Source organism: Neoarius graeffei, chromosome 27 (genome assembly GCF_027579695.1).
Source record: "Neoarius graeffei isolate fNeoGra1 chromosome 27, fNeoGra1.pri, whole genome shotgun sequence".
NCBI classification, from domain to species: domain Eukaryota; kingdom Metazoa; phylum Chordata; class Actinopteri; order Siluriformes; family Ariidae; genus Neoarius; species Neoarius graeffei.
Window position 1 is genome coordinate 13,461,277 of NC_083595.1, and position 18,422 is coordinate 13,479,698.

At 45.4% G+C, this 18,422-nt stretch overlaps 1 protein-coding gene across 6 annotated transcripts in view; it reads right to left on the reverse strand.

The window, feature by feature from the left end:
- Positions 1-954: 954 nt before the first annotated feature.
- The window catches only part of LOC132875125 (R3H domain-containing protein 1), an 87,525-nt gene continuing 70,057 nt past the window's right edge, over positions 955-18,422 (reverse strand). For 3 of the 6 annotated variants that reach the window (XM_060911749.1, XM_060911753.1, XM_060911748.1), the window contains 14 exons: positions 14,383-14,436; positions 14,104-14,297; positions 12,410-12,561; positions 11,897-11,980; positions 10,646-10,861; positions 10,123-10,243; positions 5,704-5,858; positions 5,450-5,586; positions 4,536-4,639; positions 3,351-3,517; positions 2,965-3,103; positions 2,757-2,866; positions 2,588-2,672; positions 955-2,242 (listed from right to left, as the gene is read on the reverse strand). In XM_060911749.1, the coding sequence (XP_060767732.1) occupies positions 1,926-2,242; positions 2,588-2,672; positions 2,757-2,866; positions 2,965-3,103; positions 3,351-3,517; positions 4,536-4,639; positions 5,450-5,586; positions 5,704-5,858; positions 10,123-10,243; positions 10,646-10,861; positions 11,897-11,980; positions 12,410-12,561; positions 14,104-14,297; positions 14,383-14,436 (2,035 nt within the window). In that variant the 3' untranslated portion in view covers positions 955-1,925. The remainder of the gene's footprint in view (positions 2,243-2,587; positions 2,673-2,756; positions 2,867-2,964; positions 3,104-3,350; positions 3,518-4,535; positions 4,640-5,449; positions 5,587-5,703; positions 5,859-10,122; positions 10,244-10,645; positions 10,862-11,896; positions 11,981-12,409; positions 12,562-14,103; positions 14,298-14,382; positions 14,437-18,422) is intronic. The other 3 variants (XM_060911750.1, XM_060911752.1, XM_060911751.1) reach the window with 3 other exon arrangements.

The window sequence follows — 18,422 nt, forward strand, 5'->3', positions numbered from 1 at the left end:
GTTCGTCATTTCCAAGAACTAACTTGTTTCATGGTCACACTCCACATTAAATGCATCTATAATCAGACACGCACACGTCATTCTTTCATAAATGAATTTGCCAAGAGGAATAGAACACTTCAGGATGTGCTATTACAGGAAAATAAGCAACTCCATTGTGGAAATAGGAACAATCTCAGGCCAAACAGACCCCACCACATGGCTGTTGATCATTTTCCCAAAACAATGTTTTAACTCCTTTCTGGTTCTCTCATTCCTCAATCTTCCATCACTGATCATTCAGCATCAACAGCAGTGAATATTTTATTGTATATATCCAAGATCAATATGAAGCGGTGTGCCCTTTTTTTTTAAAAAACTATTGGTTCACATGGTAGAAAAAGTGGAAGTTCAAAAAAAGGCCAGCTGTGATTGCATTTGAATACTAGTGAGCCATGAAGAGGGGAACTGCCCACAATCACATGCTTTAAATCAGGAGTGGGAAGTTAATCGGTCTCGAAAGAGACTCCGTTTCACTTGGCAGGGTGTCACCTTTTATTTTAGGGCTTCGCACCTTCTGCCTCGGATTTAATCCGAGCAAACAATCAAACAAGTCCAAGTGTGAACCTACCTGGGCCGTGAACTTGACGTCAGAGGATCAAAAGAAGCAGCAGGTCACTGAAACACACTCAGTGTGATAAATACATGTACATTCACAGAGTGAGCCTGAAGAAAAACAGCTCAGATTTTGGACAATGTAAAAAATATTGAATTAGTACTGATTCACTGGGGCAGCCTGGCCCAGCAGTTCGACTGCTGAGGCTATTAAAAAAAAATAATAATAAAGCATACAACTTAAAGAAATAAACTGTCCTAGGAAACTAAATAGCATGGTCATACACTAACAGTATCTTGACTAATTTTGGCGTACAAACTGGACAGACGAAATAGTCCTAGGAGATCCAGGAATCTGACTGTAATTGTAGCTTTTATTTAGTTTATTAATTTTCTGCTTCAGGCCACAATACACAGTGCATTCGTTTTCTCATCCTGTTTCAGTACAACAAGGACAAAATGAACAAGATGAGAAAACACACTGGTGTAAAGTAAAAGGTTTGATGTAAAGTAAAACGCCAGAGCGAAGATGTAGGCATTAGATGGCGCCACTTCCATTTTAAAGAATTTACACAGTTTGGTGTAAACATTTATTGGTTTCAAACTGAAATAAAAACATAGAAGCTTTCAAAAAAAAAAAAAACATCTGCAGAGAGGGGGGAGAGGGGGGTAGAGCTGGAGTGATTTTTTTTTTTTAAAATGGCCGCTTATAAATAAAATTAAAACCTAGAGCCAGTCTGATCAGCTGTCAGTCAGAGCTCCCATTCATGCCTGAAATGAATGACCTTCAGAGAAAGAGCATGAATTATTCTCTTCATCAATTATTCAACAATCTTTTTGGTGACGTCTTTCGCTGATGGAGCAACGGTGCAGTTGTGGTTGAAGGCACAAGAAGTTGAAACTTTCTCCTGTTTGTGGTCTCATCGATGTACCAAACTGAGCAGACGTTTTATTCCCTCCCCCCTTTATATTTAAAAAAAAAAAAAAGCAAGTGCACGTGGTCCAAGCATCCATTCTGCAGTACAAAATCAACCATGCTGTCTGTGGTAAAGCATCTCGAAGTCTTTAGAAAAAATTGCAAAAGGAGTCTTTTTTTGGTTCGATTAAATAAATCTTGAGTCAACAGTTACGGTTCAGATTTTTTTTTTCCTCCCCCCCGTATTAAACAAACCCCCAGTGGGGGAGGGGGAGAAGGAAAAAAAAAAAAGCCCAGACAACTACAAACCCAGTTCGCCACAGTGATGCAAACAAAAACAAGAAAACGCAACAGAAACAGGAAGTAGTGAGGCAGGAAATGGTGGTGATGGGGTCAAGGATGAGGAGGCGTGGCCTCACTGAGAGCCAGCCCTCTGGATGGCCTTGAGTCTAAATGTGCTGATGGAGGTGTTGAGTTTGAGCAGCGCACTCTGCGCTGCTTGCCTTGATGGGAAGGTGGCCAGGATGGTGTAGGTCGAGGCGAGGTCACGCGGGGTCACGGCGGAGGGGTCGGAGGTCACCGTACTGCTCTCAGAGCGCTGGGGATGCTGGGACTGCTCCGGCAGCCATTTGATGAGAGCGCCCGCCTTGGCCAGCTCTGCCAGCAGAGAGTCTGCCTCGGCGCGGCTGATGCCTGCTGGCAGGTCCGTCACCTCCAGGACACGACCGGTCGCTGTGAGAACAATGCAGCGACACTGCTGAACTAATAATCTGGTCAAAATTACCAACTACATACACATCATATTATGCGAAAAAGGATGAACAGGTGACTTGTAGTGCTACAACAGCCCATAATATTAAAGCGGTGATGGTTGGCCATTATAGTTTAAGAATATATAACTGTGAAAAACAACCAAAAGCCCAAGTGTAATGCTGAACATGATACCACCACCACCATGCTTTACTCAGGAAATGGTAGTATCAAGGTGAGTGAACAAAACCAGTGACTCCAAGTGCCAGTCACTATTTAAAAACAAAAACAGTATGCGCGTGTACGTTTGTGTCGTCTGGGTGTTACCTATCTCCCCTGTGCTACTTTCAGTGGACAGTGATTTCTTCGTTGGTCTTCGGCCACGTCCTCCATGCCGGATTCCCATCGGACCCTGGAGAAACAGGAAAACCATCAGCAAAACCGTGTCTGTGATAATGTGGAAGAACGTGCACGCATGCGAGTGTGTGTGTGTAACCTGATGGTGATGGTAGTGGTGGTTGACCAGATGAGCGCCGTGCATTAGAGAAGGTCTGATGGGATGGCTGTACTGTAGAGGCTGCCCAAGCAAAGGATACCTGCTGTCACCTGTGGACACAAAAAGAGCAGCACAGGAAGTGGACATTTGTGAAACTGAAGGCATTTGTACAAGCACCAACAGCGTGACACGCCCATCAAGCACTCACCTTGAAGGAAGGGTCGAGAGAACTGAGTCATGATCGGAAGAGGGGCGAGGCCAGGACGGATTCCCTTTAGATTGGCCAGATGGGGAGGACCGGGCGAGTGGGCGGGGGACGGGGCGGGGCTGTTCAGCTGAGCACTGTTCTGGAGGGAGAGGAAGACGCATGCAGTGTTGTTAAACGTGACCGTTTTGATCAGATGTTGCTGTTCCACTCGCTCTGTACTACAGATACTCGCCAGTCCACATTTCCAAGTGTGAACTCAACATTAAAGTCCAGCTTTTTTTTTTTTGAGGGGGGAGGATGAGATGTTTACATCATGAGAATTTTTACAGGATGTTGTGCTGCAAATACAGTTCAGATATTATTCGATTCCCCTGATGTGAACGCACCTGCGTCGTGTCGACCAGGCCCAGCTCAGACGGTTTGGAGCCGTGGTGCTGATGCTGCTGGTCCAGGCTGTAGTATTTGTTTTGTTTCCACTGGGTGGCGGGAGGAGGAGGGACGCTCAGCTGCATCATCAGTACACTGCTACCACCAGGGGCTGCTGGAGGTACACCTGATAAACCCGAGCAAAATCGCAAACGTTCCCATGAACACACACTTGGCGTATTTCAGGAAGGGCTGCAAAAACAACCCTTTCATTTGAGTGGATATTGTGAAGCACACACAGACACTCCAATTAAAGTTGTTTATTACACACTGAATGGTCAGTGAGAGTCACCACGGCGCTCGTCTCATTAAAATCTATTTTTTGGCACAATTCATCCAACCAGTGTGTTCAGTTCAAAGAGTTCTCGGTTTATTCTTGATTTAAGCCAGGAATAAAATATCAAGTCCTTATCGGCAAGATGCTATTTACGATGACACGGTAGGCAGAAGTTAATTACATGAATCAATGTTTTTCATAAACATAAGGTAAAAAAATAAATTTGCAGGAACTAATGTGTAAATATTGATAAAGAGATGACTTGGAGCTGAAGGCCAATTCCCAACTTGCATCAAATCATCATCATGACCTTTCAGAAAATAATTTTGCTAATACTTTTATAATAATATCCGCACAAAAACGACAGCTTTGAAATGGTTATTCAAAGCCATTGAGTAATACTTTTTGCTTTTTTTTTTATTCATAAGCCAAGTTTCCAGTAATATTATCTGCATAATGCAAGCAATAAAAGAAAACTGTTGAAAAGATCTTTGTGAATTTTGCCAAATGGTAGATCATTACAAGCAGCGTTATAGAATACATTTCCTGAAAAAGAAGGGAAAAAGGCAATTTATTTCATGAAGCTAAAAACGTCCTTTTCGGCATTGCTTCCCATTGAATATAGTTTCATTTTCTAGAATTAAGCAAAAGTTCTCTCTCTCTCTCTGCTGAGGAGAATGCGGTTTATGGCTCATTTATAAACGTATTTTCGATATTCTTCTGTCAAAACAATTTGCACTACAGCTTCATGCAACATTTCACACAGCCGATATTCCAAAGAAACACAACTTTCGAAAGATTTTTGGCTTTCCGACAGTGTGTGTTTTGTGGCTCGCTGCCATGCGATTGGCTGAAGGCTCGGCAATACCTGTGCACTGCTGCGTCGGGATTGGCTGAGAGCCGCAGGGAGAGGCGGCCCTGGGGAACTGCATCTGCTCGGAACCCGGAGGTGGCAGGAAGCCCACGGTGGAGCTAATGCATGCACACAGAGAGAAATCAGCAAAGGAAAGGAAGATTGATTAGTGTGATTAGTGTCTCATTCGCTGAAGATGAAACCGAGTCGGAGAAACTGGTTCTGGGGGCAAAAAAAAAAAAAAAAAAAGTAGGCTTCCTATTAAACCACTAATGACCATTTCCATTCTAAATTACAGACACGTGGCTCAGGTGATTTTAAGGTGCGAAAAAAAGTGTGTGGGGTTATAAACCAAATGTGTTTTTATATCTTGGCGGGGACCACATTTTTTTCTCTCCGTGCTTCCATGGAAGGCGGTCGCATTCCCCAATTTTCTGCGGTCGCCATTTTTCACCCCCAGTGTGACAAGCGGGTGCGTGACCAGCGCCGTTTGCATGGCTGCAGGAGCGGATGGCTGCTTGCTTGCGCTGGGTTACCTCTACCTCCTCCCCCCTTCCCCCCCACCCGATTGCCCCCCCTCAAGTCCCATGTTTTAAAGTGTACTTGTGTTATTGTGTGCTTGTGTGGAGGTTTTTAAATGCTCCCACACTGTACTCCTGATAGGAGCATAGTGGGGGGGGGGTTTCTTTTTTTCCTCATGTTACTACTGTGTTTCTTTTTCTTTTATCCCTGTCTTCCTGTCCTGTTCCCCCTCTGTAAGGACAGGTTGGTCAATTTCACTGGTAACAGTGACAATAAAGGGTTCGTTCATTCAAATTTAAAAAAAAAAAAAAAAAAAGTGTTACAAATCTATATAGTTTTAGATGTGCGCATATGCTTCATGTAGGGTGCTGAAGTGATGAGATGTGCGTGTGTGGTGTGTTAGATACCTAACAGTGGAGTGCTGTCCTGGAGGCAGGACGCTGTAGTACACTTGCATGCTGGCCGAGGGCACTGGTGTCTGATTGGTCGGTCCCTGTAGAACAAGTTGCTGCTGATAGGCTGGCTGAGGAACATTCGGCGAGCTCTGAACACACACACACACACCTAATAATCTACTCGACCAGTTCAGTTGCATTTATTTATGAATGACGTGAAGGTGATTTGCTTGAGGCTACATTCCTTCACCGACCGTCAAACTGACCTGATAGGGCGGCATGGGTGGGTACTGCACCACAACACCCTGAATCTGACTGGTTATCCCTGCCTGGTTGCTGACCAGTGACTGGCCCTGAGGCTGCTGAGCTCCCATCATGCCTTGGTAGTTAGGTGCTTGACTAGGCATGACAGTCTGATAACCTGAGGGATGTGGTGGACAGACAACTTTACCCAAGAGAACATTCATTCACTGGCGGAGAAAAAGGTGTTAATTATAATGAACACACACACTAAGAAAGATTCACAGGCTTTGCTTCAAAGAGTCATGGCCTCAATTTCTTCAACAAAACCTCCTACTACAACTCGCAGATCTTCAGAATTTACCTCCTTTGGCCTGGGCTAGTTGTGTTTATATTAGGGGTGGGACTAGATTTTAAAAAATAATCTAATTAATTACAGGCTTTGTAATTAATCAATCAATCGCACTACCGTATTTGCCCCAAAAGCAACATTTATTTTATGTAACTAAATGTGTGAAGAGTTCAAATAATACACAGACATGATTTTTAGATTCAAGCTCATTTAATGGCTGTAAACAATATTTTGTTGGAAATTGCTCTTCCGCACGGCATTTGAAACGATGGATCATGCGCCGCAATCTGCAACACATCTCGTAGACCCTTGTCTTCTACCACCGATAGCGGTCTGCAGTCCAGGGCAATCCACTTGGCCAGCGTGTTCGTTCAATTTTCCGACGTTGCCCTGCTCATTTTCTTCTGGAACCCAGCCATTTCTTCGAATTTGCACTGCTGACCAGAACTGCTACCTCGAGCTGCAGCTGTTTCAGTCATCGCGGTGACATGCTTGGCATTTAAATGGTACCGTAAAGTTGACGAGCTTCTGTGATGAGCAAACTCCTTTCTGCACAGTTTGTAATAAACTGGTTTTATCAACGGTTCCATCGGGTCGTTTTTTGAATAGAAATTTACCGTCCAGCAGACCGGCACGCTTTCAAGCTCCATTGCTGTAACTGGAACTGTGTGCGTCAGTATATCTGTCGCACCATAACACTGCACTAACAACGGTTCCGGGTTGTTTGGCATGCAAACTGCGATAACATGCGTTAATATTTTTAACGAATTAATTTGTTTGAAATTAATTAAACGCGTTAATGTCCCACCCCTAGTTTATATACGGCGTCAATGCTTTGATGAACTTCCAAAAAGATAAATTATCCAATAAAGTCAGAACAAATTAATAAACCATGTTTATAAAAAAAAAAAAAAAAAAGGAACAAGACGGGTGGTGAAAAAATAAAATGAAGCATCGGGAACAAAAAGGACACAAGGAAACCCGATCAGTACATTTCCAACATCATTCCACACACTTTTCCACTGCCTGCCTTTCTTTCCCTTTTCAAATCAAAGAACAGTTTTGCCTTCTGCATGACCAGTGATCATTTTTCAGGTATAAATGATAAATGCCGACACACTCGGTGTGCTGATAAATGATGCACATGGCTCATGCATGATTAACTCTTGCACTGTTTTCAATTAAATCATGCTGGAATACATCAAATCCAACTTATTTTTTTTCCCCCATTTCACTTGGATTTTATAAAGCCATTATCTGCTGAAACGAGCAACGAGACCTATTTAAATGAAATTATTTCTCATAAATCCATTACGTTTCAGCTTCACAGTTTTGAGAGTAAAACTTCAGTGAAATGAAATTCTTGGCTCTCGTGAAGCGTCGCCTCCTTTTTCAGGACCGTGATGTATTTTTGGAGATTGGCGCGTGCGCGCGCGCGCAGCGAGTGAACGCGACTCGAAGAGCACATTTCATGGACATCACTGCATGCGCGACTTCGCTGTTCATTTATGCGCAATTTTATGCTGCGGGCCGTGATAAAATTCCCATTAAGTGCTTAAAGGGCTTTGCACAATGACATGGTAAACAGCGGTTAATGAAGTGAATAAATGTGGTATTTTCATGAAAGTAAATAAACCCCCGCTAAAGAGAACTCATTATTTTGCGTGACCTTTTTAAAAAACTGACCTTCTTGGAAGACGTTAGGTTTTTGACATATAAATAAATAATTAACGAAAAACAGAAAACGTGTCGTTTCGTCCATCCATCCATCCATATTTTTATTTTTTTTATATATATGACTGGTTCCGGATTTGGGTCATAAGCCTCTCACACATTCGAGGAAGGAGCTTATTCCGGAGTGTGTGGGAGGCACATTAAAGAATGATGAACAATCGATTTGTGCACGCTGGAAAAAAGAAAAAAAAAAAAAAGGTCAGAGGAGGTCAGCCTGGAAGCTGAGGCGAGGCTTGCTTTCTTTTTGGACGGCATCTTTGCTTTTTGTTCTCCGTCTGGATAAATTCGTTCGTGAGCCAGACTTTATTGTGCATCGTCCTACACGTTTCCTTCATTGGCTGTGCTTCTGTCCCTGCATCCCTCCTCACCGCTTCCTTCCTTCCTCTCATCTCTCTAACTAAATGTACTAGTGTGTGGGTGTGTGCGACTTAGGCGGAGCAGGACGTTCAAGACGCGAGACAGCACACAGACGACTCTTTTCACCGAGTCCATACAGCCCTGTGTTTTTTTTTAAAAAAACGTCTGGCTACCTCTTTTGTGGCAGGCGGCAGCAATCAATTCAAGAGTGGGAGGAAAGTGCGAGCGAGTGAATGAGATGGACACACAGTCAGGTCGGCGATTTTTTCTACGTGCTCGCTCAGAGCCGACATGAAGAGAATAAAAGCCTCTTTATTCGGCGCCACACATGTACGAGTCCACGCTAACACACCCACACTCTCTGAAATGGATTCTTTCTGTGGCATACTCGACAAGGTGTAAAGCTTTCACAATTCATGAGCATGAACGCAAGCACAATACTATAATATTCCCTGGAAGAACAGCTCTGAAAACAGTGCAGCGGAAAAAAGAAGAAAAGTCACAGGTTTACATTCATGTTATTGTTTCTATAGTAACAACTAATTCGCAGAGACTTGTATGGCAAATGAACCACATGATCCAAGACAGATTAAAAATATGTGAATGAAGCAAAAACGCATCTGGTGAAGATTTTTCTCAGAGTCAGCTCAGAAACTCTCTTGTAACAAGCTATAATTTTGACGTGTCGTGGTTTAATCAACAAAACACTCTCGGATGTGCCGTCCTTGCAAAATAATCCCCTTCGGTGTGCAAACAAACAGTTTGCGCCCAGCGACACCACGAGACGCTGCGCCATTGCTGATTTATTTTCGTTGAACAGCACGCCCCCAAGTGATGACCTCCTCCTCATACGTTCTCAATGCTCGTCTTGTTTTATTTCTCCGCATGCGAAACAGAAACCATGCTGGAGGCCAGAGACGCGATCAGGGAGGAGACGAACCGTTTGACGACCTGTAACGCCGAAGATGGCGGTTGAACGCGCATCCGAGTGCTTCTTTCAGTTTTTGGGTTTGCAGGATTTTCGTGACAGTTTGGCAAGATGTTTTCGAAGCAACATGTCTGCTGCGGTGAAGTATTGCAGCAGATTTCCTCACCTAATAGTGTGAGGTATTAAAATCAGACAGGAAACTAAGGAGCTGATGAGCAACAGGAGAGAAGCCATTAAAACCGAAGTAGTAGTGAGCTGGCACTGATACTCCTGCCTTGACAACACACACACCTTACACTCACCATGTTGGCGTGAACAGTCAAGACAGGCTGAGAGTGAGTGGTGGGAAAAGAGACCGGTTCACTGTGAGAATCATACTGCCTCTCAGACAGTGGCACGGCCCCGCCTCCTACCACCCAGAACTGCCACACACACACACACACCACTGATTTCCCCTCTCCCAATCCAAAACATATACACTACTGTTCAAAAGTTTGGGGTCACCCAGACAATTTTGTGTTTTCCATGAAAATTCACACTTTTATTTCCCACCATAAGTTGTAAAATGAATAGAAAATATAGTCGAGACGTTTTTCTGGCCATTTTGAGCATTTAATCGACCCCACAAATGTGATGCTCCAGAAACTCAATCTGCTCAAAGGAAGGTCAGTTTTATAGCTTCTCTAAAGAGCTCAACTGTTTTCAGCTGTGCTAACATGATTGTACAAGGGTTTTCTAATCCTCCATTAGCCTTCTGAGGCAATGAGCAAACACATTGTACCATTAGAACACTGGAGTGATAGTTGCTGGAAATGGGCCTCTATACACCTATGGAGATATTGCACCAAAAACCAGACATTTAGTAGAATTTAGCTAGAATAGTCATTTACCACATTAGCAATGTATAGAGTGGATTTCTGATCAGTTTAAAGTGATCTTCATTGAAAAGAACAGTGCTTTTCTTTCAAAAATAAGGACATTTCAAAGTGACCCCAAACTTTTGAACGGTAGTGTACACCAGGGTCATGTAGTCAAAAGTGGGGGGACGGGGGGGAGGAGAGAGAGAGTATATACCTGGTTGTTGTTGTGGTGGTACGGGTTGACTCTGGGGGCCGCTGTAGTGTACTGGGGTGACTGGTCTGTAGTGCTGGTTCGAGTGGGGATACTGACCAGGAGCACAGTAACATGCCGACATCTGCAGACACAAAAACACAGGAAAAAGGACAAGATAAAATCCTTTTCTCTGCCAAGCAAAATCAGTCGAGACTTTTCTTTGACAAATGTAAACTCTTCATTTCTGAATAATGCTTAATACTGTATTTTTAAAAAAACAAACAAACCATTTTAGCTATGCAGCACTATCCATATTAGCTACAGGGTAATAATACCGACGTGTGACGTGGTGCCAACTCAAATAACTTTCATTAAATAAAGAATGTCAGGGAATTGAAACCTTTGAGGGCTTCTGATGACTGCCAAATGCAACAGGAACAACGTGTGGGCGGGGCTTGGTACGTGCATTTATTTTTTAACCCAAGCAGCAAGATGAGCAGCGCACAGTCACGGGTTTCGTGCGCACGTGTGCGTGTGTGTGTACCTGCTGCACAGGCTGCTGGATGTATCCCTGCTGCTGGATGCTTGGCGTGGGCGGCGGGTATGTGGGCAGAGGGACAGGCTGACCAGGCTGGAGCATGTAGCCGGAGGGAGCCGGATTCTGAAGCACCATGGAGTGGGAAAAGACACCCGTCTGGTGGTCTGGCACTTCGCCTGGTGCCAGGCTCAACTGGCTGAACTGGTTCCCCAGACTGTCCTGCTGCAAAACACACACACCCCTTAGTGACTCATCTATAGGAATGAAATATTTACTTACTACTTCAAATGCTGAAACATTACTGTGACCAAATGAAAAAACAAACAAACAAAAAAAACCCAAGTCCACTCATACACCCCCTAAATCCGAGTCAGCTTACAACTTCACGCTCTCAAAAAAAGATGAAATTAACAGCTGCACCAAACTCCTGAAATATTCTGGGAAAGAATCGCTCTGCTCACTTGCAGAAAAGCACTTCGCCCTCGTTTCCTCTCAGCAAGCGATTTTTTCCCCCCCTTCATAATTCTCTAAAGCAGTGGAACGTCTCATCGCTACTTTACAGTGCATCATCACTCCACTCGAGAGTCAAAGGAGTACGCAGACACTCTTAATATGCAGACTCCCCCTTTGACCTGCCAATCAACAGTCCGCTGAGGAGTGAAACTGATCTGCATTCTCCGAGAAGGCTCTGAAGCTAAAAGCAGGCCGGAAACTTGAGGATTTCAACCTGTCAGGGCTTCAAAGCCCGGGCCGTATTCGACTATTAACGTCTATGATGAGGCTCTCAAGAGACAGACAGCGGTGTATTAAATGTTGATGGGGCGGCAGGTTTCCCCAAATTATTCCTGTTACTCGTGTCACTTGGCAGCTTTCATATAAAACACGACGTTCAGGATTTGTAAATAGGGTTCGGTTTTATATACAAGCTAACTCCATTTCCGAGAAACTTCTAGACCCTGCTAGGAAATCGGTCATGTTTAACCACACGGACGAAAGGATTTGTTGACTCAGGCTCACAAAAGGAGTGACGAATTATGGTGAGGGAACTAATTGAGTTCGGTTTAAAAAAAACAAAAACCCCAAACAATGGTTCGAACAAGGAGTCAAAGTTTCTATTACAAATAAGTCTGGTTTGGAATGATCAAACAGAAAAGAATAACAAGATGAGGAGAGAAGGTATGACAAAAATGAGGGAGTATATATATGGAGAGAGAGAGAGAGAGAGAGAGAGAGAGAGAGAGAGAGAGCGAGCAGTACCACAGTGTAGTGTTGGTTTAGAGGAACAGGCAGGAGCGGAGGAGGATAAGAGATCGCTGAGTACTGCATACACTGACCACAATGCTGCAGAGAAGAAAAACAGAGAGAGGAAAAAGACCGGGATGGAGCAGAAGACATCAAAGAAACAAATTCACACTCGACAGAGAGGAGGAATAAAGAGACACAACGGCATAACAGGAAGGGATGCAACAAACGAGCAGAGACACGATGAGCTCCAGAACTGAATCTAGTTTTTATTTCAGGACCAAAAGTACTGGTCTGCATTACCGCACTGTCTCGCTGAGTATTTTCATTATTATAATGCAGAACTGTCTAACACCCTTAAATCATCAATCCTGGACGTCTCCCTTCCTACGGTCAGCCTTACAACTAACCAAACAGCGCTGATCGTGTGCGCGAGACTAGACTTGGCGCTACATTTGGTCGGAAAGCAGATCAGTGAATCCTGGTACACGATGCTATTCATGATGAGAGAGAAGAAGCTGGACTAACCTGTGTCACATGATTGGTTGGCTGGTGCTGTTGGACATGTGGAGGAGGTGGAGGCGGGGGAGGAGCCATGGGTTGCTGGCTCCTCCCCTGCTGTGAGATCAAGATCGGGTTGTAGACCACAGTGCTGCCGTCGGGGTTCGCAAATGGCTGACCTGCCACGTCGTAAAGAATGGGGTCTCGTTAGTCTTTAATTCACATCACAGCTCAGTGATGAAGAAAAAAAAAAAAAAAAAATCTAGATTCTGCAGAAACAGTAAAGTGAGAGCTGTGAGCTGGGTAAAGTGAGCAGACAAGATTAAAGCAGCTCCATAAGTCGGAATACTGAGTATTCAAAAAATTATTGCGATGCCACATTTTAACAATCAAGACTTTCTGGATACAAACAATTAGCAAAGCCTTGTGCGTGTTGCTCTGGTAGTGGCTTTTAATACATGGAGTACTTCTCTAACAGACTGGAACCACCCCCTTCTCTTCTCCTGCTGGCACTGGGGCAGGTGGTACGCACCTGTTTGAGAGTGTAGCAGCACGCTGCCCGCTGGGATGCCCGAGGCCTCCAGAGGAAGGAGGTAGTAGCTTGTGTTAGCGTTAGCACTAGTGTTAGTATCAGCACGGGTGGTAGTGTTGGAGGCGGAGCTCGGAGGGCCCGGGTCTCCGGTGCCAGCTCCGACATGCCTGGTCGGAGCAGGCACAGCTTGGATGGGTAACGACAAGGCGGGGCGAGAGAGAGAGCCAGTAGATGAACCTACACTACTACAGGAGTCAGAACCTGTGACGAGAAGTAATGAAAAGAAATAGTTTTCTTTGTGGTTTTAAAAAAATGTATATATTATACACACACATACATAATATGCCTTCAAATTAGTGATGCCAATGATACAGGTATGATGATGAAAACGACTGGAACTTGATAATGGAATCGCAGACGTCACGAACTAAAAAAAGGGGGGGAACCGCTGCACAAAAAGTAATGCAAATCAAATTTATCTGCATGCAGCAAAAGCGTTTTTATTCTCTTGATCGAAAAAAAATATATATATAATTTGTTGCCTTGAGGGATCTTTTTTGGATTCAGTTTTTAAATACAAGAAATAGGCTGGTACTCAGAATACGGAGTAAGCAAACAAAGAAATCTCCGAAACGTTGCTTCGAGCCAGCATTAATTCCATTAACCACTGCCGTACGTCTAACACGACACACACAAAAGCTTCTCGGGGGCTTTTTCATGTTGGCAGGACACAGAGATGCTGAAAGAGAGGGTCACTCGACAGAAGAGAGGCTGTTAAATATTAAAACGGAATTATATATGGGCCGTTAAAGATCAGCGCATTAATAAGCGATGAACGGAGACCGGGGGACAGCCATGGATGTGGAGACGGCTGCTTTGTTTTAGGGTGAAAGGAGGGCGGAGACAAGGTGAGTAGAGCAAAAACATTTACACTGCATGCAGAGTGTGTGTGTGTGAGAGAGTGAGAGAGAGAGAGAGAGAGAGAGAGAGAGAGAGAGAGAGAGAGGGCAGGCAGCAGGGAGATGAGCACATGCACAGAGGGAGAGAATGGACAGTGTTTGTTAGATTAGAACACTAATAATGTATAGAAAATCTCAGCACGTGGTTTTAACGCATTTCTCTCTTGTTCTAGACACGCCTATGGCTTCAAGAGTGAGAGCTTGCGCACGCGTGCGTGTGTGCATCTTACCCGTTTTAGACAGCCTCCCTGTGCTCCTGCTGCTAGCAGTGCTGTCTCTGCGAATGAGCACGCTGATGCTGCTGAAGCTGCTGGCTTTAGTGATGGCTGGCCTGCCGTTTCTGTGCGAGCTGTCCGAGTCTGTGCTGCTCCATGGCCGAGGCTCCAGGCTTCGCGGCTCGTTCTCAGAGCTGCTGTCCCTTAACCTGCAACGGACATTCGCATTTGATTTGTATTACACCTTACAAACAGGCCTACATGTTCATTCATTATAATAAATCGGTTCAATACCTGAAGATCTGCCGTTTCTGATGACTGGTAATATAACCCACATCCTCCTGAATCCTACAGCAAAGGGAAGCAGAAACCATATAAAAACATGCAATTTATGCCACACAACACAAGAAAGATTCTCATAGCCAAGACTGCAGAGTAGGAAAGATCTATCCACCAGTACCAGTCACAAGTTTGGACACACCTTCTAATCCGATGGCTTTAATTTATTTTTACTGATTAAAAGTCACTTCACGTCTTAAAGTAATGACGGAGGTCGTTTCTCTTTACTTAGTCCAGCAGAATAGGGCTATTTACTGTAATATTATTTACTACTTGATCTCAAACACATTAAGGCGGCAAGAAACCGGTCGGCTAAAGCCTCGGTCACAACCGGCCGTACGTGCTCCTACGGCCGGTCTACGTGCAAAAAACGCAAGAAACGCACGAAGGGTGCGCATGTGACGTGCTGATTTTCGAGCCGAAGACTGGCCGCAGAGGTTCTTTGTCATATCAAACAAACTCTACAGGCGCTTAGGTTTTTTTCAGGTTGCAGGACAAACTTGCAGCCAACGTGCGTCTTTCTCCATGAAGAAAAAAAAAAAGCAGCGATTTGGGAAACGCCAAAAATCGCACGGCCAAAAAAAAAAAAAAAAAAAAAAAAAAAAAAAAAAAAAATTATCGTACGTCCGGTTGTGACCTAGGCTTAAAAGGATAGTTCGGGATTTTTGACATGAATCTGTATGGCATCCCCATCAATAGTGTCGTGCAAACACACTGACGTACCCCTGACAGCATCCTGTGAGTCCAGTTCTTGTCCAGTTTTGGTCCAGACGAAAGTAGTCCGGCAAGTTTGTTGGGGTCACGAAAGTAAAACGTTTTTCGTCTCAAAACAGTACGTGTTCAAAAGAGTGATACATTTGCATCACAAAATTGTCAAATAAAAAGTCAGACCTCGAAATCGCTTGGCACTATTTTCTCTCCCTTCTTATCACTGCGCGCTGCCGCCAGGTGACAGCCACGGCTGTTTCATTCATTGTTTTAGTGATGGGAATTTCGGCTCTTTTGGCTCTTCTTACTATAAGGAGCCGGCTCTTTCGGCTCCCAAACGGCTCCTGAGATTTTATTTTTGATTTAAAGGAGTACGCCACCCCCAGATGAAATTGAGTCAGTCCCTAGAGTTGGATGAGTGAGCCAAAGCGTTTTGTAGCCGACCCAGCCATTGTCCTGATCTATAAACGCCCAGGTTAGCTTAGCGTAGTCGCTGTAATCCGGCGTGTCCAGCTAGCATTGTCGTTGCAAAAGTGAATTAAATAACTCAAGATTTTTTATAATTATTTCTCATGACCTGTACATTCACATCGAGTACACATCAATGCAAATTAACACGAAGGGATTTACTAGACCAATTTATATCTGGAACTATTTTCAGCCACAGCACAGGCAAAGCACCGCTGCAGGCGCAAAAACACCACGCAGCGCCTGAAAACGGGTGCGCAGCGCCTGAAAACCCGTTTTCAGGCGCTGCGCGGTGTCTTTGCGCCTTCCTTTTCCTACCTATTCCTTTAATTGCTGCAATTAACTAGTTAATTCTGATTCTATTTCTCCTCTCAGTTATAATCTGTCCTGCTTTTGAAAAGATCCTCTCTGGGGGGACAGATGCTGCCACTATTGAGGTATTTCACTCACGTGACCAAGTCATGTGACGCTGCCATTTTGGACGGCACGGCTCGAATCAGTTTGAATGCGAGGAAGGCGACAAACGAAAAACAAAAGAAAAAGGAGCGAGATGCAGAAAGCACCTTCACTATCCAGCGACATAGGGCATTTACAGGGCGAGCAGAGGGAGAGGTATTTGCAAAAATTGAGGTTAGCAGGCTTAGAGAACGACGTTTACCTGCTTCCACCAGGATTGTTCACTGACGTACGGAAGTACACGAAGCCCTCGTCTTTACCTGACTTCGGCCCACATGATCTGTATACCTATGTCGTTAAAAACCCATCGCCATACACAGGTATTGATCTGAAAGCGTATAAGAGTTTGGATGCCTACAAATATTTTGTGTCAGGCTGGGTAACATGCCTACATCAGCGGGTCGTCCCTGGAGCCGGTGGTCGCCATCTGATTACAGCTAAGGTTTGTTCACATTTTCATTTACTTTCGGTCCTCAGGATAAACAAAATGTTATTAAATGTCATTGAAATAACTTCTTAGTCTGTTGAGACATGGCCCGTTATAAATTTGCTGTTACCAGGCAATGACCAAGAACTGTATTATTAGGGTCGGTGTAGTTGTAGCAGTGTATTAGCAACTAGCTGTTAGCACTAGCTAATGTCAACAACATAGTAGCTGGTATGTTACTGTAGCAATGTTTACGTTCAGTCATTTGGATGACTGTTAAAACCTTTCAGTCTCAAGTTTTTCCTTTACTGGATTTACTAGTTTACTGAGCCATCGCGCGCTCTCCGGCCGAGCCGGGAGCCATCGCGCGCTCTCCGGCCGAGCCGGGAGCCATCGCGCGCTCTCCGGCCGAGCCGGGAGCCATCGCGCGCTCTCCGGCCGAGCCCGGAGCCATCGCGCGCTCTCCGGCCGAGCCCGGAGCCATCGCGCGCTCTCCGGCCGAGCCCGGAGCCATCGCGCGCTCTCCGGCCGAGCCCGGAGCCATCGCGCGCTCTCCGGCCGAGCCCGGAGCCATCGCGCGCTCTCCGGCCGAGCCCGGAGCCATCGCGCGCTCTCCGGCCGAGCCCGGAGCCATCGCGCGCTCTCCGGCCGAGCCCGGAGCCATCGCGCGCTCTCCGGCCGAGCCCGGAGCCATCGCGCGCTCTCCGGCCGAGCCCGGAGCCATCGCGCGCTCTCCGGCCGAGCCCGGAGCCATCGCGCGCTCTCCGGCCGAGCCCGGAGCCATCGCGCGCTCTCCGGCCGAGCCCGGAGCCATCGCGCGCTCTCCGGCCGAGCCCGGAGCCATCGCGCGCTCTCCGGCCGAGCCCGGAGCCATCGCGCGCTCTCCGGCCGAGCCCGGAGCCATCGCGCGCTCTCCGGCCGAGCCCGGAGCCATCGCGCGCTAGCTCAGTAAACTAGTAAATCCAGTAAAGGAAAAACTTGAGACTGAAAGGTTTTAACAGTCATCCAAATGACTGAACGTAAATATTGCTACAGTAACATACTAGCTACTATGTTGTTGACATTAGCTAGCTTGCCGTCCAAAATGGTGGACACCGGGGCGTCACGTGACCCTGTGACGTCAGGTGAAATACCTCAATACACATCCTCCGTGCCATCACGTGTGTAAGCCGTGGATAGAGTGCAGCCTTGGTCTCCCACCAGCTTAGTGGGTCTGCGTTTCGCTGTCACCTGGCGGCAGCGCGCAGTGATACGAAGGGAGAGAAAATAGTGCCAAGCGATTTCGAGGTCTGACTTTTTATTTGCCAACGGTTTTGTGATGCAAATATATCACTCTTTTGAACACATACTGTTTTGAGACGAAAAACGTTTTACTTTCGTGACCCCAACAAACTTGCCGGACTACTTTCGTCTGGACCAAAACTGGACAAGAACTGGACTCACAGGATGCTGTCAGGGGTAAGTCAGTGTGTTTGCACGACACTATTGATGGGGATGCCATACAGATTCATGTCAAAAGTCCCAAACTATCCCTTTAAGTAACGTTTGACGAGGCAGACCTGTTAACTGAAAAGCATTCCAGGTAACTACGTTACGAGCGTTTAGCAGACGCTCTTCTCCACAGCGATGTACGACAAGTGCCGAACTTCTAGACACGAACTTGTTCGCACTTCCATTAAATCTACAGTAGAACGTCCTACAATTACGAGTAACAGCCAGAGATACAGTGCAGTAGTCACAGGAGACAGGAAAGCGAAATGCACAGATGAGATCGCCTCGAAGAGAAGCACTTAAGGATGGACTGTAAATCAGTGCTCCTGTTTGAAGTAATCTAATCTAATTGGGCTTCGTTTTCAAAAGTAATGGGGTTTTTTTTGGTCCCACTTCGTGTTAATTTAATAAACTGTAAAATGCATCTTTAGTTGCCTGAATCACT